At 39.8% G+C, this 26,763-nt stretch overlaps 1 protein-coding gene across 10 annotated transcripts in view; it reads left to right on the forward strand.

The window, feature by feature from the left end:
* Positions 1-26,763, forward strand: part of LOC102509981 (neutral ceramidase) — a 90,287-nt gene that overhangs the window by 8,866 nt on the left and 54,658 nt on the right. For 3 of the 10 annotated variants that reach the window (XM_032491403.1, XM_032491401.1, XM_006181683.3), the window contains 4 exons: positions 19,426-19,528; positions 19,666-19,785; positions 23,078-23,209; positions 25,887-26,095. In XM_032491403.1, coding sequence (XP_032347294.1) covers positions 23,083-23,209; positions 25,887-26,095 — 336 coding nt within the window. In that variant the 5' untranslated portion in view covers positions 19,426-19,528; positions 19,666-19,785; positions 23,078-23,082. The remainder of the gene's footprint in view (positions 1-19,425; positions 19,529-19,665; positions 19,786-23,077; positions 23,210-25,886; positions 26,096-26,763) is intronic. The other 7 variants (XM_032491408.1, XM_032491405.1, XM_032491404.1 and 4 more) reach the window with 4 other exon arrangements.

Raw genomic sequence — 26,763 nt, forward strand, 5'->3', positions numbered from 1 at the left:
TTTAGAGATTAGGACTACTTTAAAACTTGGATTTGATGAAATTTCCAAGGACATGGGGACTTAAGGAAAGTTTGTCTGAGTCTCATTCCGTCTCCTTTCTGGCACTGCAGCCTTGTCTATCCACTGACACCGATGACCTTTTCCCCAGTTAGCATCTCCTGCAGGTTTAAAATATGAGATGCTACTTGTTGAGCTTCCATCCCGCTTAACAAGTTACTGCTTCCCAGCACAGTGATCAAAACTGGTCTTTAACTGTCTAGAAATTATCTAGACTATTTCCTCCCCAGTGTCTATAGCTTCTCTTCTTTCACCTGAATTTCCAACTAATAGGAATCTTCTTTTGGTAAACAAGGTTTTCTTTGAAAAATGCAAACACTGCCTTAAAACTTGGGTAAGCTGTCAGTCATTAATACCTTCCTGCCAGTCAGTTTAGTTCCTCTTAAAAATCAGTCTCCCTGAAGTAATGGAGTTTTTCAGGATGAAGGAAAGGTGATGAGAGTCAGGAATTCAAAGTCTGGGCTCTGAAGGCAGAGGGTTAGAGAGAAGAAGAAATCTGGATGGGCCCTGCAGTAGTCGCCAGTGAGGCCAGTTTGAGAACATTGGTCCTGAGAAAAGGACCAGTGGAATATGAGATCAGGATCGAGAAGGCGCCGTGCACAGTGGTGCAGGTGAAGGTGCCAGAAGACTTCCAGGGAAGTCTAGTTAGCACCTAAGGGAATTAATTTCCAAATCCTCAACTTCCATTTGAACTGCTTCCCAAATTTTTTTTTGCCGGAGGATCCATGTGAGTTCTACTGCAGGAAATAAAGGCAAACTTCTCATTCATTGGAATCTCACTATGAATGTACTGTCTCACTGTGGTCCCAAGGGGTATAGAAATCTCCTGGTCATCACACATAGGGATGATTTCAGAATACATTGTTCCAGAGGGAAAGCCCGCTAAGAGCAAAGCAAACAGAAACAGACCAAAGAGTCCTTGAGGATTCAAACTCTTGCCAAAGACTGTGCCTTGTCTCTCCTAGAACTGCAATTAAGGAGTGAGAAGGTCATCATGAGGACGAGGTGTATGTATGAATACATTTATTGGAAATGAAAATGAAATCAGATATTTTCTAATTGTAATTCTGATATGGCTGCCTGATTTGATGACAAAGTTGGTTTGACTAATTAAAGTGGATTTTTTTTTCTTTTTTGGGGGGGGTTGGGTAGTTAGGTTTATTTATTTAAATGGAGGTACTGGGGCTTGAACCCAGGACCTCGTGCAAGCTAAGCACACACTGTATCACTGAGCTATACCCTCCTCTCACCAGGTATGTAGACATTTTTTTTATAAATTTAATACGCTGATTTTGCTGCTCAAGGTTTTGGCCAAAGTAAATTTAAAATATGTATACAATATACAGAAAATTAGATAATACAACTTTTGCAAGTATTTCAGCGTATAAGAGGTTTAGATGCCATCTTTGAAAATGCGTAAGGGAGTAGAAAATTCTTTTAGAGGTTTCATGAGTAAAAACTTTTGAAGCCCATTGGTATATATTATCCTTGGGGTGAGATGAGTCTGTCTGACAGCAAGTGAGTTTGCCCGCAGCCTACCCTGGAGTTTACTCCTTGTTTTGTGTCTCCTGCATCTTTTCCCCACAACCTCCTACGGTTTCTATCATTCAGTGCCCTTAACACTTCCCCTGTGAACCAGCTGGTTGATTTCTTTGATGTATTTAGTAGTTGCCTGGTGATTTGAAGATAGGGTGTGAAATTGCAGAGCAACATTTTCATAAGGCAAAGACTGAAGAAAAGGAGGATGGCAGAAGAGATGATCAGGCATTTTTGGATCACCTATCCTGCGTCAGGATGGTGTGATCACTGCAGTTGGGGTCAAAAGATGTGACTTCAACTCCTATATCTGCAGCTTATTAGCTCTCTGAACTTCCTTTCACCTCAGTTGCTTCGTTTGTAAAATTAGGGTCCTGTGTGTGAAGCTCTGGGACGGGACTGGTGCTGCAGGGAGGAATAGGATGGGACTCAAACACCAAATCGATACACACTTGTTATAGCAAGTACAAGAACAGAAGAGTATATAAAGTGTAAGAGGAGGAGACAGGTTAAGCCATTATCCCTGTCTGGGGGCTCATTGTTAGGATAATTAACATCTTTTCAGCACTCTGCAGTTTACCCAGCAATACCATACACTTCCTCTCCATAATGCTTCTAAAGTCCTGTGAAGCAGATTCTTGGTAGGAGGATGAGGAGAGGCCCCCATCCCAATCACCTTTGCTAAAAGGAAACAGTTGTGCTGTGAAGTGACCCCTGGAAACCTTGTCTCATTGGTTAAAGCAGAGATGTCAAGGGCTGGCTTTGAGTGTTCTTCTAAATAGGCATCTTTCCAAAGCCTTTCTGCAGTGAGCACTTTGCCAGTCTGTTCATTTCCCTTTCAGAGAGGGAAGTGCCTACTTCCCTGCCGAGAGACAAAGTCAAGGCCACAGTGGGTGAGAAAAATGGAGAACATATCAAATCTCTAGTGCAAACATACTGTTGAGAAGGAGGGAAGGAACCGAGCTAAGCTGGACCATCTTTCAGAGCAGGCATCAGAGGTTCAACTAGCATCAGGGTGGAAGGGGTATCCTTGAAAAACTGATAATACAAACTCTGAGATGGTCAGTTATCCATCCACAGGATCAAAACTCCAAACCAGGAGGACAAGAATTACCCCATAACACTGGATGTGAAGGTCAGAGGGCATCCTGCAGACACCTAGGCTCCCTGCAGTGCGGGGCACTTTTGGCTGTGACTCTACATTGTACTGCTCAGCTAATTTCCCATTCAAATAAGGGAGTTTGTTCCAAACTTTTCCAAAAAGTTGAGATCCAGTAACATTTGTACACAAGATTCATGAGGCTTTTCCTCACATCTTACTGTGAACAGCTTCATCTAAATAAGACACGTGAAGAGAAGGAAAGGTGGTCCGGGGTTCTCATCCCCCGATGATGGTGGCCACTGAAGCCACAAGAGAGCAGTGCAGAGAAAGGCACTGGTGACAGGGAAGCAGAATTTTAGTGTCTGCCCAGGAGCGTGGCATGAGCTTCCTGGGTTCTGCTGAGAAATGAGGTCCCCAAGGGCCTCCGAGAATCTCCTGGAACTGTTTTCAATCGTGTTTTTATTGCTACCCACATTTCCTGATGGCTCTTCCAGACTAGCTGATCTGGAAGAGCCACTGACACAAAGAAAAGCCTCAAAATGTATTTAGGCAACAAACCAGCTGGACACGGTTTGACAGTCACCTGAAGGATCCAGTCTCAATTCTGGCTGGATGTGGTCTCCCGAGCTTCCGGGTCATCGATGTCATCTGAGACAGTACTTAAGCAATGCCTCATGGGTGGCTTCAGACGTGGTTTGTCTGGTAACAATGGTGTGTTGAAGAAAGTTTGCACTGGCTCATGGGAGTCAGTTGGGTACAGATCTTACCAACTTCACTACCCATGACTTTTGTTGGTTGCTTGAAAGCAGCCCCAATAGGAGTATTTACACCACAGAAATCGGCCGATGTTACATACTAGGGCTTTTTCCCTGGAAAGCCGGTTCTTAACCATCCAGCAGCACACCACTGCCAGTACTTCTTGCAGACAATTCTCTGATAAGCAAAGGATGTGCTGGTTTAAGACCTTAGGAAAAATAGCCTTTGGAAGAAATTATTTTGTATTGTTATAGAATGTTATGCCAGACCCAGGATCTATTGCTTAGCAGAACAATTCTACAAATTGGCAAATGGGGAGAATTTTGGCCAGGTCATCTACAGGGCAGGGCAGGCTATAACTTTCTTAAACGCTTAAACCCCTGAATTATGGTAATTGAATATCATAACCCTATCTTTATGTTACTATATTAATAAGAGGAACAATTTTATATATTTTGTTTTTTATTGAAGTATAGTTGATTTACAATGTTTCAGGTGTACAGCAAAGTGATTCAGATATACATATGTATATATATTCATTTTCATATTCTTTTCCATTATAGGTTATTATAAGATGTTCAATATAGTGCTATACAGTAAGTCCTTGTTGTTTATCTATCTTATATATAATAGTGTGTATCTGTTAATCCCAAATTCCTAATTTATTGCCCCCCCCTTTTCCTCTTTGGTAACCACAAGTTTGTTTTCTATGTCATTGAGTCTAATTCTGTTTTGTAAATAAGTTTATTTGTATCATTTTTAAGTTTACAGTGACAATTATTTATCCTCTCTCTGCAAAGGGAATGGCTAAAAATTCAGCTCCTCCCCTCTGGACACAGGCCCCGATTTCTGTTGCATGAAAATTGATCTCAAGTTAGAGGCAGAACAGGGGATCTTATAATTTAATCAAGCTTCACCTGTTTCATTAAGTCAGATGCAGAGCAGAGGTTGAAAGATGGAGCAGGAAACTAGAGGCTGCGACCCGGGCAGCCGTGGCCTGGTAGGCAAAGCAGGAGCCATTCCTCCTGTTTCTTATGAGGAAGAAAAACAAAACTCTTTTTCAATCACGTTTTCACCTTTCTTCCTCTTCCAGATTCTGCCAGAAATCTTGGACGATGTTGTAATTCTTTTAGGGAGACTAGGAGGTCTGTTTTTCTCCCAGATGCATTTTAAAAAATTTACTGGAATCTTGTAGGAAATGCTGTATTCATGAGATTTTTGTTTTGTGTTGTAGTCACAGACAGCCTTAGGCCTTCTGATGCTTTTAAATCTGATGTTTATAGCCAATACTCAAACTGAATCCATTTTAACAATCAATTTGTTTTCCCAAGTTTCCTTTTTTGGGGAGAAAATGGTGGTGCCACTAACTAATCTTAAAAAATTGGAGTGGAGCTTGGGTTTCCCCTCTCCTTCACCTGTCACATTGAGCAAGTGTCAAATCCTGGTGACACACTGCAGCCACACTTCCCAGACGTATCCCCTCTTTCCACTTCCACTGCCACCTCCACACACCACCTTGACTCTGCTTCCCTCCCATATGGGGGGTCTCACCTCTTAAATGGGGTCTGACTCCAGCCACAGGGTGGCTATTGGGTTCCAACTGTCTTTCAGCCCCATCTCCTTCTATACCATTAGAGCTCTAAGTTGGAAAGAATTTGGAGATTCTGTCTGGGCTTCTCAAGAAAGAGTCCCTTGATCCATTAGTGATGTCTGCCATGACCAGGGATAGGAAAGAAGCATCCTTTCTGAGACTCTTCCTGCTCCATTCTACCCACTTTCGTCAGAAGCATGTTTGTTTTGCAAAATGCAGCTCAATTTAGGTCTTTATCTTATTCAGAAATATTCAGGGACTCCTTACTGCCTTCATGAGTTAAAATCCCTCAGCCTGGTATTTGAGAACCTCCAGGTTCTGCCTGCCTATAACTTCCCTGAACTGCATCTTTCATTGCATCTTGCACTAAGCCTCCATTAATGGGTCTCAAGCTCATTTTTGTAACGGACCAGTGGGTGAAAGCGGGTGAGCTTATAACCAGATAGCCGGCAATCTTACATCCACCATATCCTGTCTTAACTCTGGCATAACTGGAGTATGAAGGTGGGAGAGGGTCACCTATGAAAAATGTGTTTCGGAAGGTTAAGGTGGGAAAAGATTGAGAACTGCTGCCCTCCGCTTAGCCAAACCACATTGCGTGCGACTAAATACATGTGTGTTTGGGCTTTCCTTTCCCTGCACTTGAGCTGGCACTGACGCTTCAAGCTCTATATCTCGGCCTGGCAAAATCTTTTGTTCTTCAAAGTTCAGCTTGAATTCTGCCTCTTTTATGAAAACTTCCCTAATTCTTCAAACTAGGTATGAGTCCCCTCAGTGTTTTATTTAGGATGCTAATATTTAAACTCGTGTTGCATTTATTTTGCACGTGTCTTGCATTCCCCATGCAGAGAATCTGCAGAGAGAAGTTTTATTTTGTTTGTTAAATCTTTCTATTTCACTGGGCTGCATATGTGACAGGCCCTTCATGATCTGGTTGGGTAGTTTCTCTGTTTTGTTCTTTCATTCTTATTTTCGTTGTATGATTATTTTCTTTCACTTTCATTGAGAGAATTGACATACAGCGCATAAGTTTAAGCTGTACAGCTTGATGACCTCACTTACCTACATCACGAAATGGTTATCACAGTACATTTAGTGAGCGTCTATCATCTCATATAAATACAAAGTAAGACAAAAAGAAAAAAAAAGGTTTTTTCCTTGTGGTGAGAACTCAGGATTTATTCTTAACAACTTTCATGTATAACACACAGTATTAATTACTGTGTAGTTCTCTTGCAGACATCTGCAAGTCTCACTCAGCTACTTACCGGCTGTAAAGTACACCTTAACCCTTGGGAGAGCTGTTGATAAATGTGTCTGCTTATTTCCCTCCGCCTTCAATATGAGTGTGATTTCGGCAGTTGTCTTCTTCCCGGGCAAGATTTTAAGCATTGCTTAGGGTTTCATTTTTCTCCTCTACTAATGGGGTTTGTCCTTTCCTCCCTCCAAAGACTTTTCAAGGATAATTTGGCTTGTAACCTGCCTAACCCAGAGCAAGATGTTTTCTTTCATCTCATAATTCAGTTCCATTATGGCAGGAATTGTGGTTTGGCTGGAGGTGTCCTCACCCAGCAGTGCTGGCAGGCCTGTCAGGAACATCATGCCAGTTTTTTGATGTTTTTTCTCTTTAATGGTGCTCTTAAGGGCCTGTGTAAAACGTCCTGTTGGTGGCCTGTCTCTTTCATGATGGGTTGAGGTTATTTTTCAGCAGTGTGACATGAGATGGGGAGCTTTTTTTTTTTTTTTTTTGGATGACTACTCATTCTATTTATAAGGCTTACAGCTCAATGATTGAGTCTTTGAATAAAGAAACTCTCCAGCTAATTCATAATTCCAGGTTTTAAAAAGAAACTTACTAAGGCTGGTTGAAATTCAGCAAGAATGCCTTGGTACAGGTATACCAGTTGTTTACCCTGGCATCTGTTCAAATTGATTAGTGGTAAGGCTGAACCAGTAGTTAAGCCTTTCTGAACATAGGAACTCTGGAATGGAAAAAATGCTAGTCTTCAATCATGTCTTTACCTTCGAACTCATTTGCTAGGCAACGGGCTTAACAACTTGGTCACAACTTTATGCCACATGGTGGTATCAATTCTCTTATGGAAACACCAATATCATTACCCAATTCAGAAGAACCTTTATCTCACAATGCATCCAAGGTTCACTCACCTGGGCATGAAAAGGCAGCTCAACCAGTTTTCTGATTAGAGAAATGAATAAGCAGGTAGAACCACCTCTGTTCCATTAGTCCTAACTAAATTAGTTGAGGCCTCATTATTTCTAAAAATCCCATATGATCAACCAAGATGGGTCTCATATAGCCAAAAAAAGAAACAAACTGTTTTCAGTGGTGGTTATTCTTCATTTGATGATGCATAAGAATACATTAGTAGAATTGACACCTTCCTTTTTAAGCCAGTTGGAGAATTACAGTATTTCCTCTATGTGACTTTTTCATATCCTGCATTCATCCTTTCAAACAAAAAATTACATTTCAGGGGGAGGGTATAACCCAGTGGTCAAGTGCATGCACTAGGTCCTGGGTTTAATTCCCAGTATCTCTGCTAAAACAAACAAACAAACAAACACACCTAATTAATCCCTACCTCCAAAATTACCTTTGTACCGCAAAAGTAATACATGATCACTGCAGAAATTATTAAATATGGGTAAATAAAATGCAGAAAATAAAAAAGTTCCCTGGATCCCAACTTAATAAAACATTGTAGCATTTTGAAACAGATTACTCTAGTTACATATACTCTAGTTATGCTTTTGTCTGTTTCCCTCTTGATATTTTCGACAGCTTTAAAACTTGGAGTTCTTTCTTTTCAGCCCCAAGCTTAAGAGAAAATCTTAGAGGAAAATGTTTTCAAATATGTTTCACACTCATCTACTACCTTAGAGATTGTTGAACAAAAAAAAGGACTCAAGTTGTTTCTCTGGCCACTGATTATTGTCATGGACTGAGTCATTTTCATTTGAGATACCACTTTTGCTACATGTGTGTCTGTTTCTAGAAATAATCTCTGATTGGAAGGAAAAGAACAGCGGGTTAGAGCTGTATGTAAATTAAAAACCACCAATCCCTGCGTGAGCGGGGAGCCTCCCCTATAGTATAAAGTGCATGGACTTGATGTCAGAAGTGTCTGTGACCCGGACGCCTTGTACATTTCCTTCCCATTTTTAACTGTGTCTTAGAGTTGGGACTGCATGCAATGTGGTCTCTAAATTCGAAAGATTTTTTTTTTTTTTTTGTATTTTGAAATGTAATGTTGAGAATCATTTTTTGTACCTGTTCACTATTTGGATGCCTGATGTCTTCTTTGGAAATAATGTCTATTTGGTTCCTCTGCCCATTTTTAAATTGAATTGTTTTTTGGTTGTTGAGTTGTGTGAGTTCTTAATGTATTTTGGATATTAGCTGCTTATCTGACAACATGGTTTGCAAATATTTTCCCCCATTCTGTAGGTTACCTTTTCCTTTTGTTGACTGTAGCCTTTGCTGTGCTTTTTCGTTTGATGTAGTCCCACTTGTTGATTTTTGCTTTAGGTGCTCGTATTTTTTGTGCCGTATCCAAAAAATCATTGCCAAGACCAATATCAAGGAGCTTCTTCCCTGTTTTCTTCCATTTGATTTGTGGCATTTATGGACTGAAAGAAATTTTAAAAGAAGATGTATAATTTAGCTAAGGAGTCATTCTTCATCAGCTGGTATTAATCAGGTGGCTGTGTTAATTAGGATGGGTGGGGGGTTTGCTGTGATAAAATCTTGGTTGCTCAATACATAAACATTTACCTCTGGTTTATGCAAAGCACAGTCCTGGTCTGATGACTCTGAGGTACATTTCTTCTAAGTGATGACTCAGGATCCTAGTACCTGGTCATCTGGGACATGCAGTTATCAAGGTCACTAGAGCAGAGGAAGAGAGATCATGGAGAACTCCCACCTCTTCTCAAATGCCTCCGCATTAATACCTCAATCCCAAGGTGATACGTGTAACTGCCACTTCCAGCCCATTGACCAGTGACTACCAGGGGGATGGAAAGCTTCCTGTGAGTCTGCAGAGGAGTGGAGGACCCAATACGGATGAGTGCTGCAAGTCTCCATGACAATGACTTTGGGCAAGTAACTTATCAAGTTGACATGGGGGTTGGGCTAGATGACTTTAGAATCCCTACCTCTTTTCTCAATTCCTGACTCTAACTCTAAATATTTGACCTTCTATTAGCTTTGTGTTTTTGACTACTCTGTAGACATTATTTTATTATTACCTTAGGGGTGTTGGGTATATTCATACTAGTAAAGGCAGGTGCTTTTGTTGCTCAGTGTAGTTGATGGTTAATCTAGAGGGCTCTAAAGGCGAGTGACTGGATTTTGAATCCAGCTTGGTCTTTTACTGGCAGTATGACCTTTGGCTATTTTTTTTAAACATTTTTTATTGATTTATAATCATTTCACAATGTTGTGTCAAATTCCAGTGTTCAGCACAATTTTTCAGTTATACATGAACATATATATATTCATTGTCACATTTTTTTCTCTGTGAGCTACCATAAGATTTTGTGTATATTTCCCTGTGCTTTACAGTATAATCTTGTTTATCTATTCTACAATTTTGAAATCCCATCTATCCCTTCCCACCCTCCACCCCCTTGGCAACCACAAGTTTGTATTCTATGTCTATGAGTCTATTTCTGTTTTGTATTTACGCTTTGTTTTTTTGGTTGTTGTTGTTTTTGTTTTTGTTTTTTAGATTCCACATATGAGCAATCTCATATGGTATTTTTCTTTCTCTTTCTGGCTTACTTCACTTAGAATGACATTCTCCAGGAGCATCCATGTTGCTGCAAATGGCGTTACGTTGTCAGTTTTTGTGGCTGAGTAGTATTCCATTGTATAAATATACCACTTCTTTATCCAGTCACCTGTTGATGGACATTTAGGCTGTTTCCATGTTTTGGCTATTGTAAATAATGCTACTATGAACATTGGGGTGCAGGTGTCATTCTGAAGCAGGGTTTCTTCTGGATATAAGCCCAGGAGTGGGATTCCTGGGTCATATGGTAAGTCTATTCCTAGTCTTTTGAGGAATCTCCACACTGTTTTCCATAGTGGCTGCACCAAACTGCACTTCCCACCAGCAGTGTAGGAGTGTTCCCCTTTCTCCACAGCCTCTCCAGCATTTGTCATTTGTGGAATTTTGAATGATGGCCATTCTGACTGGTGTGAGGTGGTACCTCATTGTAGTTTTGATTTGCATTTCTCTGATAATTAGTGATATTGAGCATTTTTTCATGTGCCTTTTGATCATTTGTATGCCTTCCTTGGAGAATTGCTTGTTTAGGTCTTCTGCCCATTTTTGGATTGGGTTGTTTATTTTTTTCTTATTGAGTCATATGAGCTGTTTATATATTCTGGAGATCAAGCCTTTGTCGGTTTCATTTGCAAAAATTTTCTCCCATTCCGTAGGTTGTCGTTTTGTTTTACTTATGGTTTCCTTTGCTATGCAGAAGCTTGTAAGTTTTGTTAGGTCCCATTTGTTTATTCTTGCTTTTATTTCTTCTAGGAGAACACTTTTGAAATGTATGTCAGATAATGTTTTGCCTATATTTTCCTCTAGGAGGTTTATTGTATCTTGTCTTATGTTTAAGTCTTTGATCCATCTTGAGTTGATTTTTGTATATGGTGTAAGGGAGTGTTCTAGCTTCATTGTTTTACATGCTGCTGTCCACCTTTGGCTATTTGTTTAACTTTCTGAATGTTTTTTTTTTTCTTTTTAATTCAGATGTAAATGGGGATGGGAATAGTACCATCCTCAAAGGATTGCTATAAGTAAATGAGGCAGATCATGTAATGTTTTTAGAACAGTGTCTGGAAGATATTAAAAGTTCAGTAAGTATTTTATTTTATTTTATTTTGATTTATTTTTATTTCATTTTTATTTCATTTTATTTATTTATTTTATTTTAAAAAGATGACTGTCCTCCTTGGCCTGGCCTAGTAAGGGACATAGTAACAGCACAGTAAGTTGTTGTCCTGCAAATCCTGGTGAGATAGCCAGCCCAACCCACGCAAGTCTCTTTAATCTACTAACCTGTAAAATGGAGTCACAAACACTACCTTTAGGTGATCTGGGTCTTTGCCCAAGACCACCAACCGGTTTGGACTTGTGCCTCATCTACTTTATCTTAGATTCCATCCCTGCCTGGCCCTGTCCTGGCTCCATATCTGAGTTGGATCCTGCCTTTGGCTCCTGCAAGCTTGAGATTCCTGCTTGGGTTCCCCATATCATCAAGCCCTGGCTTTCTCTCCTAGACTTCCTGGGCTGGCCTCTTTGGTTCCTGGGGAACCCACTTATCTCAAGCGGGAACTCTCTACCTTAACCTCAGCCCCTCAGGACCTGTGTCCTTCCTCAGCATCTGGTTCACACAGGGCTTGGTCTGGCCTCACACAGTGAAGGAAGCATCAGACAGATAGTACCTCTCATTTCATTGGCCATACCTTTTGAGCCTGGATATTTCAGATGCCACTTAACTCTTATAACCTTCCAAATCAATGACAAGTCCACCATATTAAGTCCTCCAGCAGACATTATCCGTCCAGGTAGGATACATGAGCAAGAACTTTTCCCTTATTTCCCTGGGTCTTAAATGGATTATCCTCACGAACGAGTCAGACAAGTTACAGCAAGAGAGAATGTGAGAAATGGTGAAAATTTACTGTCTGGCATGATGCTTTGGCTGATCTAGTAGGGGATTCTCTGTGAATGGTTCAAGTACGTTTGCTCTGGGCAGGGGAGAGAGCAATTCTTACCTGGTAGGGTTCCTCCTCAGGCTGGTCTTCCTAATATAAGAAAGACAATGTGCTTTTGTGTCAAGCTCCACTCAGGTCGTCCTTTTTCTCATTGGCCAGATAGAATGTTGAGTAGGCTAGACTTTGATACAAGCAACTTCCTTCTTGTTTCTCTTGGTCCTTTCTTTCCCTAAGTTCTATCAAAGGTCAGTGTGGTACGTTTTCCACATGTACATAGGACAGGTGTAGATGCTAAGCATCTCAGATTTATGTAGAAGGGAAAAATTACATTGAAAGATACAATTTTCAGTTATCCTGTCCCTGAAATGATAAATGCAGTGATAGCCTGCTTTCCTCCAATCTGCCATCATAATCTTGCATGGGAAACAGGTCAAATTTGTCACTGCCAAATGTGATAGATTCTTATCTGTGGTTTTGGGAAGAGATAAACCATCAGGGAATAATTTCCAAATACTCTGTAAAGGGTATATAGACCCATAGTGTTTAACTAACAGCAGGGGAGTAGGGAAGTTTTGAAATTTCAATTTTACCTAAATTTTAAACCCTCTGGATGTTTTCAAAATAGCACAAGACACTCCTCCCCAAGGCTGAGTTTGTCAAACTCTAACAGGGAGCTCTGTAGAACCAAGCATGAGGAATAAACCAAGAAAAGAACTGTGCTATAACGTCTCAAAGGCACGGAACCTAGCATGCGTAGGCATCCACACTCAGCTTAATTAATATAATAACTCATTTGCATCCTGCGGTAGAGTTAGCAAAGAACTTTTTAAAAAACATTGTCTATGTGCATCATTCAGCAAGGTAGTTTTTTTGTAGATTTCTATTTTTCCACTAATGAAAATGCAGCTCAGAGGAATTAAGATAACTGAGGAGAAAAGCCTCAATCTTCAGATTCCAAATTGCAGTCTTGTCCATATCCTCAATGTCTCTCTGTATCTTTTGTCCTTTGTGTTGAAAGTAGGACTGGACTAAATTTGGGGAGAGGAACTCTGTAGCCCTGGAGTAGTTTATCTACCATTTCTCCAAGAAAAGCAGGATGGTCAGTGTTGCTGGGAACATGGGGTTTGAGAACCCCCAGGGGAAGGAAAGCCATGGTGCACATGTCTGTCAGGCAGCGTCTTCCTCTTGTGCCCTGACATAATGACGTGGTCAACGCTGGGATCTCCCTCTTGGAAGGAACTTGGGCTCCTAACTGAAGGGAAGCACAGATCCGAGTGGCATTCTCAGCTCAATGTGTGACAGGTGCAGAAGGAGTTTAATAAGAAACATTCTCTCCAGCTTGGAACAGAAGGGACTCTGCTGTCTCTTCGATTGCTTGTGGTTTGAGGTCAAGATGCAACTGAGAAAGTGAAAAGATGAATCTATAAATAGTCCACTGATGAAGGAACAGCTTTCAGGCTCAAAGGAATTTTTTCAGTCCCATGTAAAATCCATAAAGGGGCAAGGTACCACTAGGGCAGCCCTGTGTACTTAAAATTAATCTCTTTTCAGACCTAGTGAAAAGTCCATTGTGCCAAACGACTCATCATTTTTAACTTTAAAACTGTCCCCACAGGCGGCTTGGTGTACACAGTGTCCAATGATTGAAATGTATGTATTCTGCAAAGGGAGGTCCAGTGCTCACCTTTGTGAGCATTTAGCTTGGGTGAATTCTTAGTTGGAGACAACAGAATCCACTCCTGCTAGCTTTTAAAAAGAAAGGGCTTTTTTAAATTAAGGGATAGAGATCACATGCAGAGAATGGAGATTGAGCTTCTAGGAACAACTCTCCAACTTAAACTGCAGACCTGAGCTGCTCAGGGATGGGCTGTCCCAGCCATGGTTATGGAATAAGGAAGTAGCTGCAGCAGCTGGAAGTAGTCAAAGGAACCAGCTCAGGGTCGCGCTGCCATGATACAAACCAGTGAGATGGATGTCCCACTGCCCTGCCTCTCTCCCTAAGTAGCTCAGTCCTGAATCAAGGCCCCACTGATGCATCCGAGATACAGGACCTAAACTACATCTGGCACTCAAGGCAAATGAGGGTCTGGCCCCTGCACACTAGATGGGCTTAGAAAGGGTGTCGAGTGAAGTAGTCCACAGCATCTGCTGCAGTGCTTTTGACGGCCTCTCTGCTGCCCACTGGCACATTCAAGAACAAAGCTCATTTCCCACTCATCTGTCCTCCCATCTGTCCTTCTATCTGTCCCTCATCTATTCATCAGTCTGAATTTTGCACCTTGGCATTGTTTCTTTTTCTTTTATTATCTGTTTCAGAATATATCTAAAAGATAAAGATTTTTTTAAAAAAGTATAACCACAGTATCATCACACTGACATTCTAAACAATAATTCCTTAATATTATTAACTATCTAACTAGTGTTAAAATTTTCCCAGTTGTTTCATAATTTAAAAAAATGATTTGTTTGAATCAGTTTCTAAATAATGATGCTTTGGGGCTTACAGCATACTGTCGGCTGATAATGTCTCTTCAGCCTCCTTTAATCTATGGCTCCTTTCCTCCCCTTCCTGGTCCCCCCTCCCCTGCCTTTCTCTCCCCTCCCTATTCTTCCTCCTCCTTATATTTTCCTCCTCTCCCTCTTCTTCCTCCCCATCTTCCCCTTCCTCCTCCTCTTCCACCTCCATCTTTCCACTTCCAATTTGTTTAAGGAAGTGGCTCATTTGTCTTACAGAATCTCTCGCAGTCTGGATTTTGCTTACTGTATCCCCACATAGTCCTCTAAAATACTCAGTTGTCTCCTGTATTTCCTGTAAACAAGCAGCTAGATCTAGAAGCTGATCCAGTTTAGGTTTAATTTTTTGGTAAGGATTCTGGAAAGGTAAGGTTGTGTTCATCACTCAGGCTTCCAGTATCTGGTTGACTCTCTCCTGGCGACGTAATCAGCCCAACTGTTGGTGATGGTCGCCTATACCCATCATTTCATTAGAGGTTTGCAAAGCATTTAGATTCTAAGTTTGTCATTCCTTCCTCATTTATTGGCTACAATACTTTGATTGTGAGAAACTGTCCCTCATCAATAATTTGGCTTCCCCAAGTTAACTCTTTTTCCCCTTTTTTCTTGTTTAATTTTCTCTTTCTCTTCCAGTTTCATTGAGATACAATTGACTTAGAACTCTGTGTAAGTTTAAGGTGTACAGCATAATGGTTTGTTATACGTACATCATGAAATGATTCACAATAAGTTTAGTGAATGTCCATCATCTCATACGGATACTAAATTTTAAAAGTACAGAAAAATTTTTCTTGTGATGAGAACTCAGGATTTACTCTTAACAACTTTCATATATAGCACACAGCAGTGTTATTATATTTATCATGTTGTACGCTCGATCCTTAGCACTTACTTATCTTGTAACTGGAAGTTTGTACCTTTTGATCACCTTCATTTAATTCCCCCTCCCCTGACCCCGCCTCTGGTAACCACAAATCTGATCTCTTTTCCTATGAGTTTGTTTGTTTGTTTTGTTTTTTGAAGTATAGCTAAGTTACAATACTATGTTTGTTACTGTTACACAACATAGTAATTTGATATTTCTATGCATTTCAAAATGATCACCACAGTAGGTCTAATTACCATATGTCACCACACAAAGATATTACATAGTTATTGACTATATTCCCCACACTGTAAATTTCATACCCATGACTCACTTATTTTGTATCTGAAAGTTTGTACCTCCTAATCTCTCTTGCATATTTCTTTCCTCTCCTGCTCTTTTCTGCTCTGACAACCACCTATATGTTCTCTGTGTCTATAACTCTATTTCTGTTTTATGTCTGTTCATTTGGTTTCTTTTTAAAGATTCAACATATAAGTGAAATCATGCAGTATTTGTCTTCCTCTGTCAGACTCATTTCACTTAGCATAATGCCGTCTATCTAACTCCATTCATATTGTCACAAATGGCAAGATTTCATTCTTTTATGTATGAGAAATATTCCATTATATATCTATATCTGTATCTCTATATCATGTCTTCTTTATCCATTCATCTTCAGGTAAATACCCAGAAGTGGAATTACCGGATTATGTGTTAGTTCTATTTTGAATTTTGGGGGGACTCTCCATGTTGTTTTTGATAGTATCTGCACCAATTTACATTCCAACCAATAATGCATAAGGGTTCCCTTTTCTCCGCATCCTCATCAACACTTGTTATTTGTTTTCTTTTTGATAATAGCTGTTTTGACAGGTGCGAAGTGATGGCTTATTGTTTTGACTTGCATTTCCCTGATGATCAGTGATGTTTAGTATTTTTTTTTCATGTGCCTGTTGGCCGTCTGTATGTCTTCCTTGGAAAAATGTCTATTCAGATCCTCTGCCCATTTTTTAATCATGTTGTTTGTTTTATTGAAGTTGAGTTGTATGAGTTCTTTGTATACTTTTTGATTTTACTCCTTGTTGGATATATCGCTTGCAAGTATCTTCTCACATTCAGAAGGTGGCCTTTTTGTTTTGTTGATAGTTTCCTTCACTGTGCAAGAACATTTTAGTGTGATATAGTTCCATTTGTTTCTTTTTACTTTTACTTCCCTTGCCTGAGGGGACATATCCAAAAAAATATTAAGAAGATGTCAAAGAGAGTATCGCCTATGTATTCTTTTAGAAATATTATGGTTTCAGGTCTTATGTTTAAGTCTTCAATCCATTTTGATTTTTTTTTGTATGTGCATGATGTGAGAGAGTGGTCCAGTTTGATTCTTTTGCATGTAGCTGTCCAGTTTTCCCAGCTCCATTTGTTGAAGAGGCTGTCTCTTTCTATTTGTGTGTTCTTGCCTCTTTTGTCGTAGATTAATTGCCCGTGTAGGTATGGGTTCATTTCTGGGCTCTCTATCCTGTTCTGTTGATCTGCGTGTCTGTTTTTGTGCCAGTACTGTACTGTTTTGATTACTGTAGCTATGTGGTATAGTGTGAAATATGGGATCATGATATCCTCCAGCTTTGTTCTTCTTTCTCAATATTGTTTTGGCTATTCTGGGTCTTTTACATACTTCCCTATAAATTATAGAATTATTTGTTCTAGTTTTGTGGAAAATGCCATTGGTATCTTGATAGGAATTGTGTCAAATCTGCAGATTGCCTTGGGCAGTATGGACCCTACCGCCCAAGGCAAGGACATTTAAACTATGTTAATTCTTCCCATCCATGAATACAGCACATCTTTCCATCTGTTTATGTCATCTTCAGTTTCTCTCATCAGTGTCTTACAGTTTTCCAAGTACAAGTCTCTTACCTCCTTAGTTCGACTTACTTCTAGGTATTTTATTCTTGGTGATGCATTTGTGAATGGGATTGTTTTCTTTATTACTCCTGATATTTTCTTGTTAGTGTATAGAGAGGCAACAGATTTATGTATATCACTTCTGTATCCTGCATCTTCACTGAATTTATTGATGAGCTCTAGTAGTTTTTTGATAACATCTTTTGAATTTTCTATGTATAGTGTCCTGTCATCTGCAAAGAGTAACAGTTTTATTTCTTCCTTTCCAATTTGGATTTCCTTTATTTCTTTTTCTGTCTGATTGATGTGACTAGGACTTCAACTGCTATGTTGAATAAAAGTGTGAGTGTGGGCATCCTTGTCTTGACTTGATCTTAGAGGACGCTTTCAACTTTTCACCATTGAATATGATGTTATTTGTCAGCTTATCATACATGGCCTTTAGCATGTTGAGGAATGTTCCTCTATACTCACTTTATTGAGAAACTTTTTTTTATCATATTGTATGTTGAATTTTGTCCGAAGCTGTTTCTGCATCTCTTGAGATGATAATACGATTTTTATCCTTCAATTAGTTAATGTGGTGCATCACCCTGATTTTATGGGTATGGAACTATCTTTGTATCCCTGGGATAAATCCCACTTGAACATGGTGCACAATGCTCTTAAAGCATTGTTGAATTTGGGTTGCTCATATTTGGGGGAGGATTTTTTACATCCATATTCATCAGTGATACTGGCCTGAAACTTTCTTTTTCTTAATGTCTTTGTCTGGTTTTAGTATCCGGGTGATGCTGGCTTCACAGAATGAATTTGAAAAGTGGACTATTTTTGTAATAGTTTGGAAAGGATAGGTGTTGTCTCGTCTGCAAATGTTTAGTTGAATTCATCCGTGAAGCCATCTGGTCCTGGACTTTTGTTTGTTGGGAATTGTGTTATTACTGATTCAGTTTCATTACTGGTCTGTTCATATTTTCCATTTCTTCTTGGTTCAGTCTTGGGAGATGGTGCTTTTCTAGGCATTTGTCCATTTCTTCTAGGTTGTCCATTTTATTGGTGTATAATAGTTCATAGTACTCTCTTATGATCCTTTGTATTTCTGTGGTACCAGTTGTTACTTCTCCTTTTTCATTTCTGGTTTTATTTATCTGGGCCCTTTCTCTTTTTTGGTCTGCTTCTTTCTCTGTTTCTCATGGGCCATTGCTTAACTTCATGCTGTTACACAGTATATATTCTTCGAGATGAGGGAAAACATGTTATTTTCCCCATTACAAAAATGCTATATGGCTATTACAGAAAATGCCAAGAATCAAAAAGATGAAAACAAAATTCACCCATAATCTTATCACCAGATAATTGCTTCTTAACATTTTTTTCTGCACTTTCTTACAGTCTTTATGATCACACACATATAAATAATGTTTACTTTACAAAACATTATGATCCCATTTTTGTAAACTTAAAACAACATTTAGTAATTTTTTGCCATTAAATTATTTCCTTTAATATAGTTTTTATTGAAGTATAGTCAGTTACAGTGTGTCAATTTCTGGTGTACAGCGTAATGTTTCAGTCATACATATACATATATATTACTTTTCATATTCTTTTTCTTTATAGGTTACTATAAGATACTGGATATAGTTCCCTGTGCTATACAGAAGAAACTTGTATATCTATTTTATATACAGTAGTTAGTATCTACAAATCTTGAACTCCCAATTTATTCTTTCCCACTCTTCTTCCCCCTAGCGCCCAGTAACCATAAGTTTGTTTTCTATGTCTGTGAGTCTATTTCTGTTTTGTAAATGAGTTCATTAGTGTCTTTTCTTTTTTTTAGATTCTCCAAGTGAATGATATCACTCTTAGCATGTGAATGATATCATATGGTATTTTTCTTTCTCTCTTTGGCTTATTGCCCTTAGAATGATGATCTCCAGGTCCATCCATGTTGCTGCAAATGGCATTATTTTATTCTTTTTTGTGGCTGAGTAGTATTCCATTGTATAAATATATGACAGCTTCTTTATCCAGTCATCTGTTGATGGACATTTAGATTGTTTCCATGTCTTGGTTACCCTTCAATATAGTTTTGAATGGATGCACACATTCTCTTCTTGCTATATATTCATTATTCACATTCTTCATCTAAAGCTTTGCATTCTTTTTGTCCATGAGAATGTAAAAATTAAAATCACTTTTCTGTTCTGAAATTGTTATAAACATTGCCCTAGGGGACCCACAGCCCACGCTAATGTCCAGCATACATTATCACTCCCTCTTGATTGCTGACTGAGTGACCAAGTGGTAAGTAAAGCAGGTGCTCTTTTTTTGTGATCCAGGTTGTAGACATCGCACAGAACTTGACGTGCTGAGAGGGCTGTGTTAAGATCTGAAGTGACCTTCAGCCCAGCAGGCCTACTGCAACTTCTACCTCACTATCAGGTAGTCACAGGAGAGAGTTTGCTAATAAGCCATTTGTTATCAATACCCTTTAATCTCAATCCATGTACTGAGCCCACAGAGGTACGCTAATGAGAACTTGAACTCTTCTGGACATGACTGTGAAAATCTTTCCTCAGTAGATTTCAGAAAGCACTGAAAAGTCTCAGCCAAGCAACCTTCCAGGGGAAGGAGAACAGAATTCTGGGCTGTTATTTGCTTTCCTGGGACACGGAAACTCTTTTGAGTGGTTGAATCAGGTAAGAATGCTTGTATTTTCTTGGAGAGCGAGGGAGGGTTCTTGAATCATTCTATTGTGTCAGAAATCTTGATGAAATCTCGTTTTCTTAGCTTTGGAAACCCATTTTGCCAAAATACTACTTTTTACTGTCACAGTCTTGACAAATAGGGACCTCAGAGTGACAAAGATGTGGCAAGTGGCTTGCTATTGTGTCATTAGAGCCCCATCATGGACCTTGCAGGATTACACTAGAGTAAGTGGGAACTATTCGGAAATGTATGATCCTTTAAAATGTTATTGGTTCAGCTCTCCAAGATGTATTTGCCTTCTGAAGGGAGATAAAGTCTTTGCTTTCATATTCAAATTCAGATTTTAATCACTTATGAGTAATAGTGCTAATGGGTTCAAAAATAACGGTAATTTGTTGGTGGTAATTCTGACAGCTAAATAGAGTGGTGAAATGCATGAGGTACATTATTAAAATCCAAGTAAGACATGGAAACTAATGTTAAATCAAGTGCCATTGTTGACATGTGCAAAAGGCCAGTGGTGGCAATCAGTTCACAGCAAAACTAGCAGAAAAAAAAATATATATATACACACCCACACAAACATATATATCTCATATTATGTCTATTTGTAACACAGGCTCTTACCAAGTGGCCACATTTACATATGTGCGTGTCACTCTCTGGAGTTGAGAGGTCCAGCCAAACAGTTTAAATTGCCTTCTCTGTGCAGAAGCTATCTCAGCTAGTAGGAAGGCTCATAGAAACCAAAGCTTTGAGCAAGAACTAGGTATACGAGGTTTGAAATTTGCAATGGAAAGAACAGCTAATGAGTAGTAAACCTCTTTGAATCATCCAGAATTCAGAAGCATATCTTAGATATGCTTTCAGACTCAGGGCTAACAGTGAAAGTTGGGATCAAGACACAGAACTAATTTGTTTTGCTCTAAATTTGAAGTTGTCCCTGATGGTGGTGGTGAAGGTGATCATGGTGGTGATAAATGGTTGAGGAAAGCCTACACATAACTAGGAAATTTGAGAAGAGGTTCCAGGCTCGTTGTCTATTCCCAGTTCAGCCCTGCCTCTGAAGTGTTTGCTAGGAGATTGACTTTTAACCTTTAGTCCAGGGTTTGCAAAATAAAATTATTACAAAGACCAGGTAGCAACTTACATAAGGCCCACAGTGGCAGGTTAGAGAAGGCATGCCCCATCTAAAGCCACTAAGGTTTTTTTGTTTGTTTTTGGTTTTATATATATATATATTTTTTACTATATACAAACATTTGTTGTTATAGATAGACATTTAACATATATTGTTAAACAATCAGTACATAAACATTTATATCATATGATCTGATTTTGTAAAAGAAAATTTTATATTACATATGCATGGAAAGAGGTTTAGAAGAACACTGTTTTAGGTGGGTTCCTCTGGTTGCAGGGAATGGAAACTTCCTCAGGTTAATATAATAATGGTGGCCCATCATGAACAGACACATAAATGTAGGGGATCTAGGAATCTCAATCACACAGGCAGCCTTCACGTTAAACCAGAAGAAACTATACTACCAGTGATTACTGCATAAACGGCAAGAGTCAAGCTTTATGGAGATGGAAATTAGATAGCCACTCACAAGATTGTCCTATTTTGAGAATAAATGTATCCCTTCTCAAGATCTTCACCATTATGAAGTTTTTTTTTTTCTCTCTGAGCGTCTATTGTCTTAAAGTGATTAGGTTTTACAAACCTCTTGGCACATGGGGATGCTGGCTCAGTGTTGCCATATTTTATGAAATCTTTTGAAATGTATTCTTGATTTGTAAATGTAGACTCTATTTTTACACATAAACTGTAAGTTCTGTCTTTTATCTTGTTGACTAAGTCAAATTGAAACAAAAAATTGGGCCATACCAAACACATCTGTTTGTTGCCACTTCACAACTCTTGGAGATGGCAGCATCTTAGCCACATTTTACCCATTTGAGAGGCAAGTCTTCGGATTCCAGTTCCATCTTATTACTTAAGCTTCCTTAAGGTTAAGAAGATGGACTCTGAAGTTCCCACCTCTGATTCCAGTAATTCTTTAGTATTTGTCTGTCGTAAACTCTCTTAAAGGACAGGGAGCAGCACGGAGTCTTTGCTGTTTTGGAACCTAATGCTAAATGCTAACATTCTAAACACTTATTACATTCCATGGAACAAATAAATTATTCTTGTGTCATCTCATCTTATTTTTATAAAACTTACAAGATAGATACTTAAAATTATCATCATCATATCCTTATTTACAGATGGGGAAACTGAGGCTCAGTGTTAAGGATGATTTCCCAAGGTCATCAGTAAGTGGCAGAAATGAGATTTGAACCTCTGGCACCAAACTGTCAGAATCCAGTTTCCAACCATCATATTATACTATCTCCTGCTCTAATATGTGGATTTTTAGCTTCTAAAGTCCCTCTAAGTGATGATGAATTCTACTGCTAATGTATCTTAAGGAATCTATAAGGACATTTTCTGCTTTTGTAGAATGCAATGGCATGCCAGTCCCCTTTTCTATGCTATTTCCTATTCTATTCAGGTAGTAATTGGAAGTTAGAACATGAAGGTTTTTTTCCCCCTGTTTTTTTTTGGGGGGGGAGGGGAGGTAATATGATTGATTGATTGATTTAATGGAGGTGCTGGGGATTGAACCCAGAACCTTGTGCATGCTAAGCACGCACTCTACCACTGAGCTATACCCTCCACACCCCGCTTAGGATATGAAGTTTAAAGGCCAAAGTTACGTTTTTCACCTCCACATGGGCAAGATAATTTTACTTATTCCATGGCCACAGAGTATAGCCCTAACCCCAGTCAGCTTTCTCACAAGTACAAGCAGTGTGGGTACATCAGTTATCCCTGCTGAAAGAAGTGCTCCAACCTGGACCCATGCACAGAGAGCATCATTGCTATAAATGAAAGCAGTACGATATATCTGAAGAATACAAATAGATTTTAGCTTAGTCGCCAAGGCCGAAAGATGGGTGCCGGCTTCCAGGATGAGTAGCGTGCTGAGAAGGAATTGGCAACGCCATCTGAGCTCATCAAAGATGCTGTAATTGATTGGTGTTGTCCTCTGCAGACTTGGGATGTGGAACCAGCGCCAAGTGCTCTGCACTCGCCATCCCTGGTGTGGTCTGTTCAGATGAAAGAGCCCGGACATCTTAGCCTTGGACGGCTTGATGCATACGTATTTTAGTTGGCGACCTCTGTCTGTTTTTTTCCTCTTCCATGTTTCTTCATCCATCTCTGCTTTTTCTCAGGAGAAATGGCCAAACGCACCTTTTCCATGTTAGAGGCATTCCTGGTTTTCCTCCTTGTGATGATGACTGGGATCACAGTGGCCCTTCTCACCCTCTTGTTTATCACCAGTGGGACCGTTGAAAATCACAAAGGTAAAAGTGTCATGGGTTTTTTTGGATGCTACTCCTAGCCTGGAAATTTCTTGATTAAGGCAAGAAACAGTGTCAGCTGATAATGGTGATAACAGGGCAGTTCATTGTGCACTTAAGCAGCCTGGGATGGTCATCTACCCTTTACATTGATTGCCCTTTCTGCACTGATAGCAGTTTTTATCAAGTTTACCTTTGCCCTCAAATAGCCAGTTGACAGGCATTCTGACACGCACTTATTTGTCTCACTTTTCTACTGATCTAAGCACAGTTCAGGATTCTTCAAGGCCCAGTTATGTGAGCTTTTTCCCTCAGCCTCTTCTTTTTCTCTTTGCCTCCTTTCTGGCATCATTTTCTCTGAGGGCAAAAAGAAAATGAAAGACTCAGTGAGTGTCAATTAGTTTGTAAAAAGCTTTAGAGAAGGGGGCTTTGAACTCACATCGTATGAGGAACAATGAAGTTCCATAAATGAGGGGGTGGGGAGGTGGACCAGGCTTGGGGTGGGAATGATTCTGGTGATGGGGTGTCTGTCCACAGCCCCTCCTGAGTGCCAGCTGCTTGTTGTCCTGATGTCACATGGACTCAACTCTCCTGAGTTTTCAAGGGAAACTGGAAATTGGGGGAGGGTTCTAGACATCTTTTAATTCATTTTTTAATGATAGTTTTCAAAAACTAAAGGTCTATCTAGGCTACACTTAATAGGCAATATTGGGTTCATGGGTCTTTGATGGGGCCTCTACTTTGATGACAGGTTATATACCTGATAAACAAGTAGGGAGGCCAGGTGGCGATTGAATGCTTCCACCAAAGTAAAGGCAGGGCTGACCTCAGGCCCAGTGGAGAAGGAGGTGGCATTTTTCACCTCAGTTTTCTCTTTTGTGGCCTCTTCTCTTTTCCAATACATTCTCTACCTGTCCTCATGCTTTGAATTCCCGGCAAACTCAGAGGAACAGAAATCCTCTTTTCTGGGAGTGGGCCAAGTGGATTCTTGCCCATTAGAAATGAAAGAACCCATAGGATTTACTTAGTTTTAGCTCTTAAAATTAGAAAATCAAGAGCCTTAGACTGAGGGACGTTATTAATAATTATAGTAACTATTCTCATAGTTGAATTCTCTGTTAATTGAAAAGTTACTTCGTGTTAAGCATTATAATAAGTTCTACATAAATTTCTCATTTAATTCTCACAAAACTCCCATAAAGGGAGATGCTAGTCTTAGTATCGTCTTATAGATGTGGAAACTGAGACGCTGAGATTAGAGAGAATCCCCTTGACTACGGGATTAGATCTGGCTTTGGGTGGTGCTACACTCCTGTGTTGATATCAATGAGGCAATAGCAAAGGTGCCTATTTCCTTCCTCGCAATACTGATGTCTCGTGGAAAATGTGATTGGGGATGAGAAAACATGGATTCTAACTATACTAAGGATGTGGATGAAAGAGCACCAGATTCCGAGTTGAAGGGTCCGGGTTGGGCACTTGACTCATCATACGTTCTGCATGAATTCTTGGTTAAGTCGTTTCTCTGGGTTTCAGTTTTCGTATACATAAAATGGAAGAGATTGGACTATGTGATTTCTAAGTTTTCTTGAGCTCCCAAATTCTAGGATCCCAGAAGGAGTTTACTATTTATCTCTTGCCTGAGTACATTCTGACACTAATGCATTGTGACACCCACATTTGTTGCCTTGGCCACCCCTGGCTATTGTCTAGGGTGGAAACAAACAAACAAATACAATGTATATGTAAGATGTCTAAATATGTAAATAAAGTCAAAGCTATATGCCAGTCATTGTTCTAAATTTTGAATATGTATTAACATATTTATTGTTCAAACCAGCCTATTAAGTAGGGTATTACATCTTCATGGTATACATGAGAAAAATTGGGGTAAAGTAGGGTAAGTCATTTGTTCAGCTAGTAAAGTCAGGTGGAGTCAGTTTTCAGACACAGACTGTTTCTGATACCTGCCCTCTTAGTTTCTATGCCATTCTGCCTCCCTTGACACTCGTGTGTGTGTCTGTGAGATATTAATATGAAATATATATGTTACACAAACCTATGTATATACGGTGATATGATAATAATTAAAATAAGGTGGAACAATGTTAACAAGTGTACAGTGATCTAGGTTGCATGGAGAATAAATTTTTTCAGGAGGTTGAGGAGGATCAGAGAAGGATAGAGACAGCTGGGGCAGCATCCTGGAGAGGCGAGGTAGAGCTGGATCTGGGTGTGATGGGAATGAACCAGCTCTGATGGAGATTGATCGGTGGACCAGAAAGGAGTAAGGTCTCTGGATGGAGAGATTGGTAGGAGCAAATCCCCAGAGGCTGGACTTAGTAGACTGTGTGCCAGGAACCTGGCACCTGATTCGTCTGGCTGGAATAGAAGTACAGGGTAAGTGAGTGAAGGGTGATGGGTTTGACGAGGAATGGCTTGTGAGAAGTCGAAGGACATTTGACAGAGACCTTGACTGTGGGGCTGAACATCTCCAGTCCAAGATAAAGATCCTCCTCAGAATTATGATACAAAATAAGTTCCTGAGATGTTTCTCATCATATATCTTAAATAAAAGTGAATATTCTTCCTTAGGAACCTGAATCTGTGTGTTGTAATTGATGCCAACAAATCAGTGGGCGGAGATGTTATTTCTACAACACTCCTATTCTGTATTTAGATTCAGGCTTGCTGACCACTCAGAGCTCTCCGGCCACAGAGGGCTCCACGGCCCCTCAAGGCTCAACAACCCTCGCCCAGGGCCCCACACCCACTCTGGTGTCTCCAACCCCCAGCACCCCAGAGCCGACTCTGTTTCAGAACTTCAGCGGCTACCACATTGGCGTTGGACGAGCTGACTGCACAGGACAAGTAGCAGATATCAATTTGGTAGGTAAATTACGAGATCCTCAAGGACACTGTGAAACAAGTAACTTTATTATTTATTTTTTGCACCCTGCATTTATTCCTAATTATTATGTCATAATCTTTCTGACTGAATTCACTGCCTTCTAACATTATGAATATCATACTATAAGGAAAAGGAGAACTTTTATTTAACCACAACTCCCTTGTAACATCATTTGGCCATTTTTTTTATGAGTGGAAGTGGCAGAGGGCGCAAATCAAAATACTACAAGGGATAGGCATGTACCATAAATAACTGAGACAGACCCGTGTAAGGTATTAAATGTCTAGTAAATCCTCAGTTTGGGGGGCAATAGAAAGTGACGGGGACTAAAGTGCAACTGGAAAGTTGCATGGCTTTAGCTGATTGTTACCATATAAAAGTGTGGACCTAGGGCTGCCCTAACTCCGTTTTTTCAAGACAAGCAAGAAAATTTTTGGATTGAAGATCTGAGGATTTAAATCTCTCAGCTGGAAAATGTAAGCCACTTCAGTTAAACCTGGAAACCTAGTATGGTCCAACACTGTATTAGCCAAGTAAAACTCTCCTGTGGGTCAGGTGTGACCTACTGGCCGCTGGCTTCAACTTCTTGGCTCTGATGGTTGACATATCCATTTCTATCAGCCCTTCCCTAGGAAATCAGAGCTTG

Source organism: Camelus ferus, chromosome 11, assembly GCF_009834535.1.
Source record: "Camelus ferus isolate YT-003-E chromosome 11, BCGSAC_Cfer_1.0, whole genome shotgun sequence".
NCBI lineage: Eukaryota > Metazoa > Chordata > Mammalia > Artiodactyla > Camelidae > Camelus > Camelus ferus.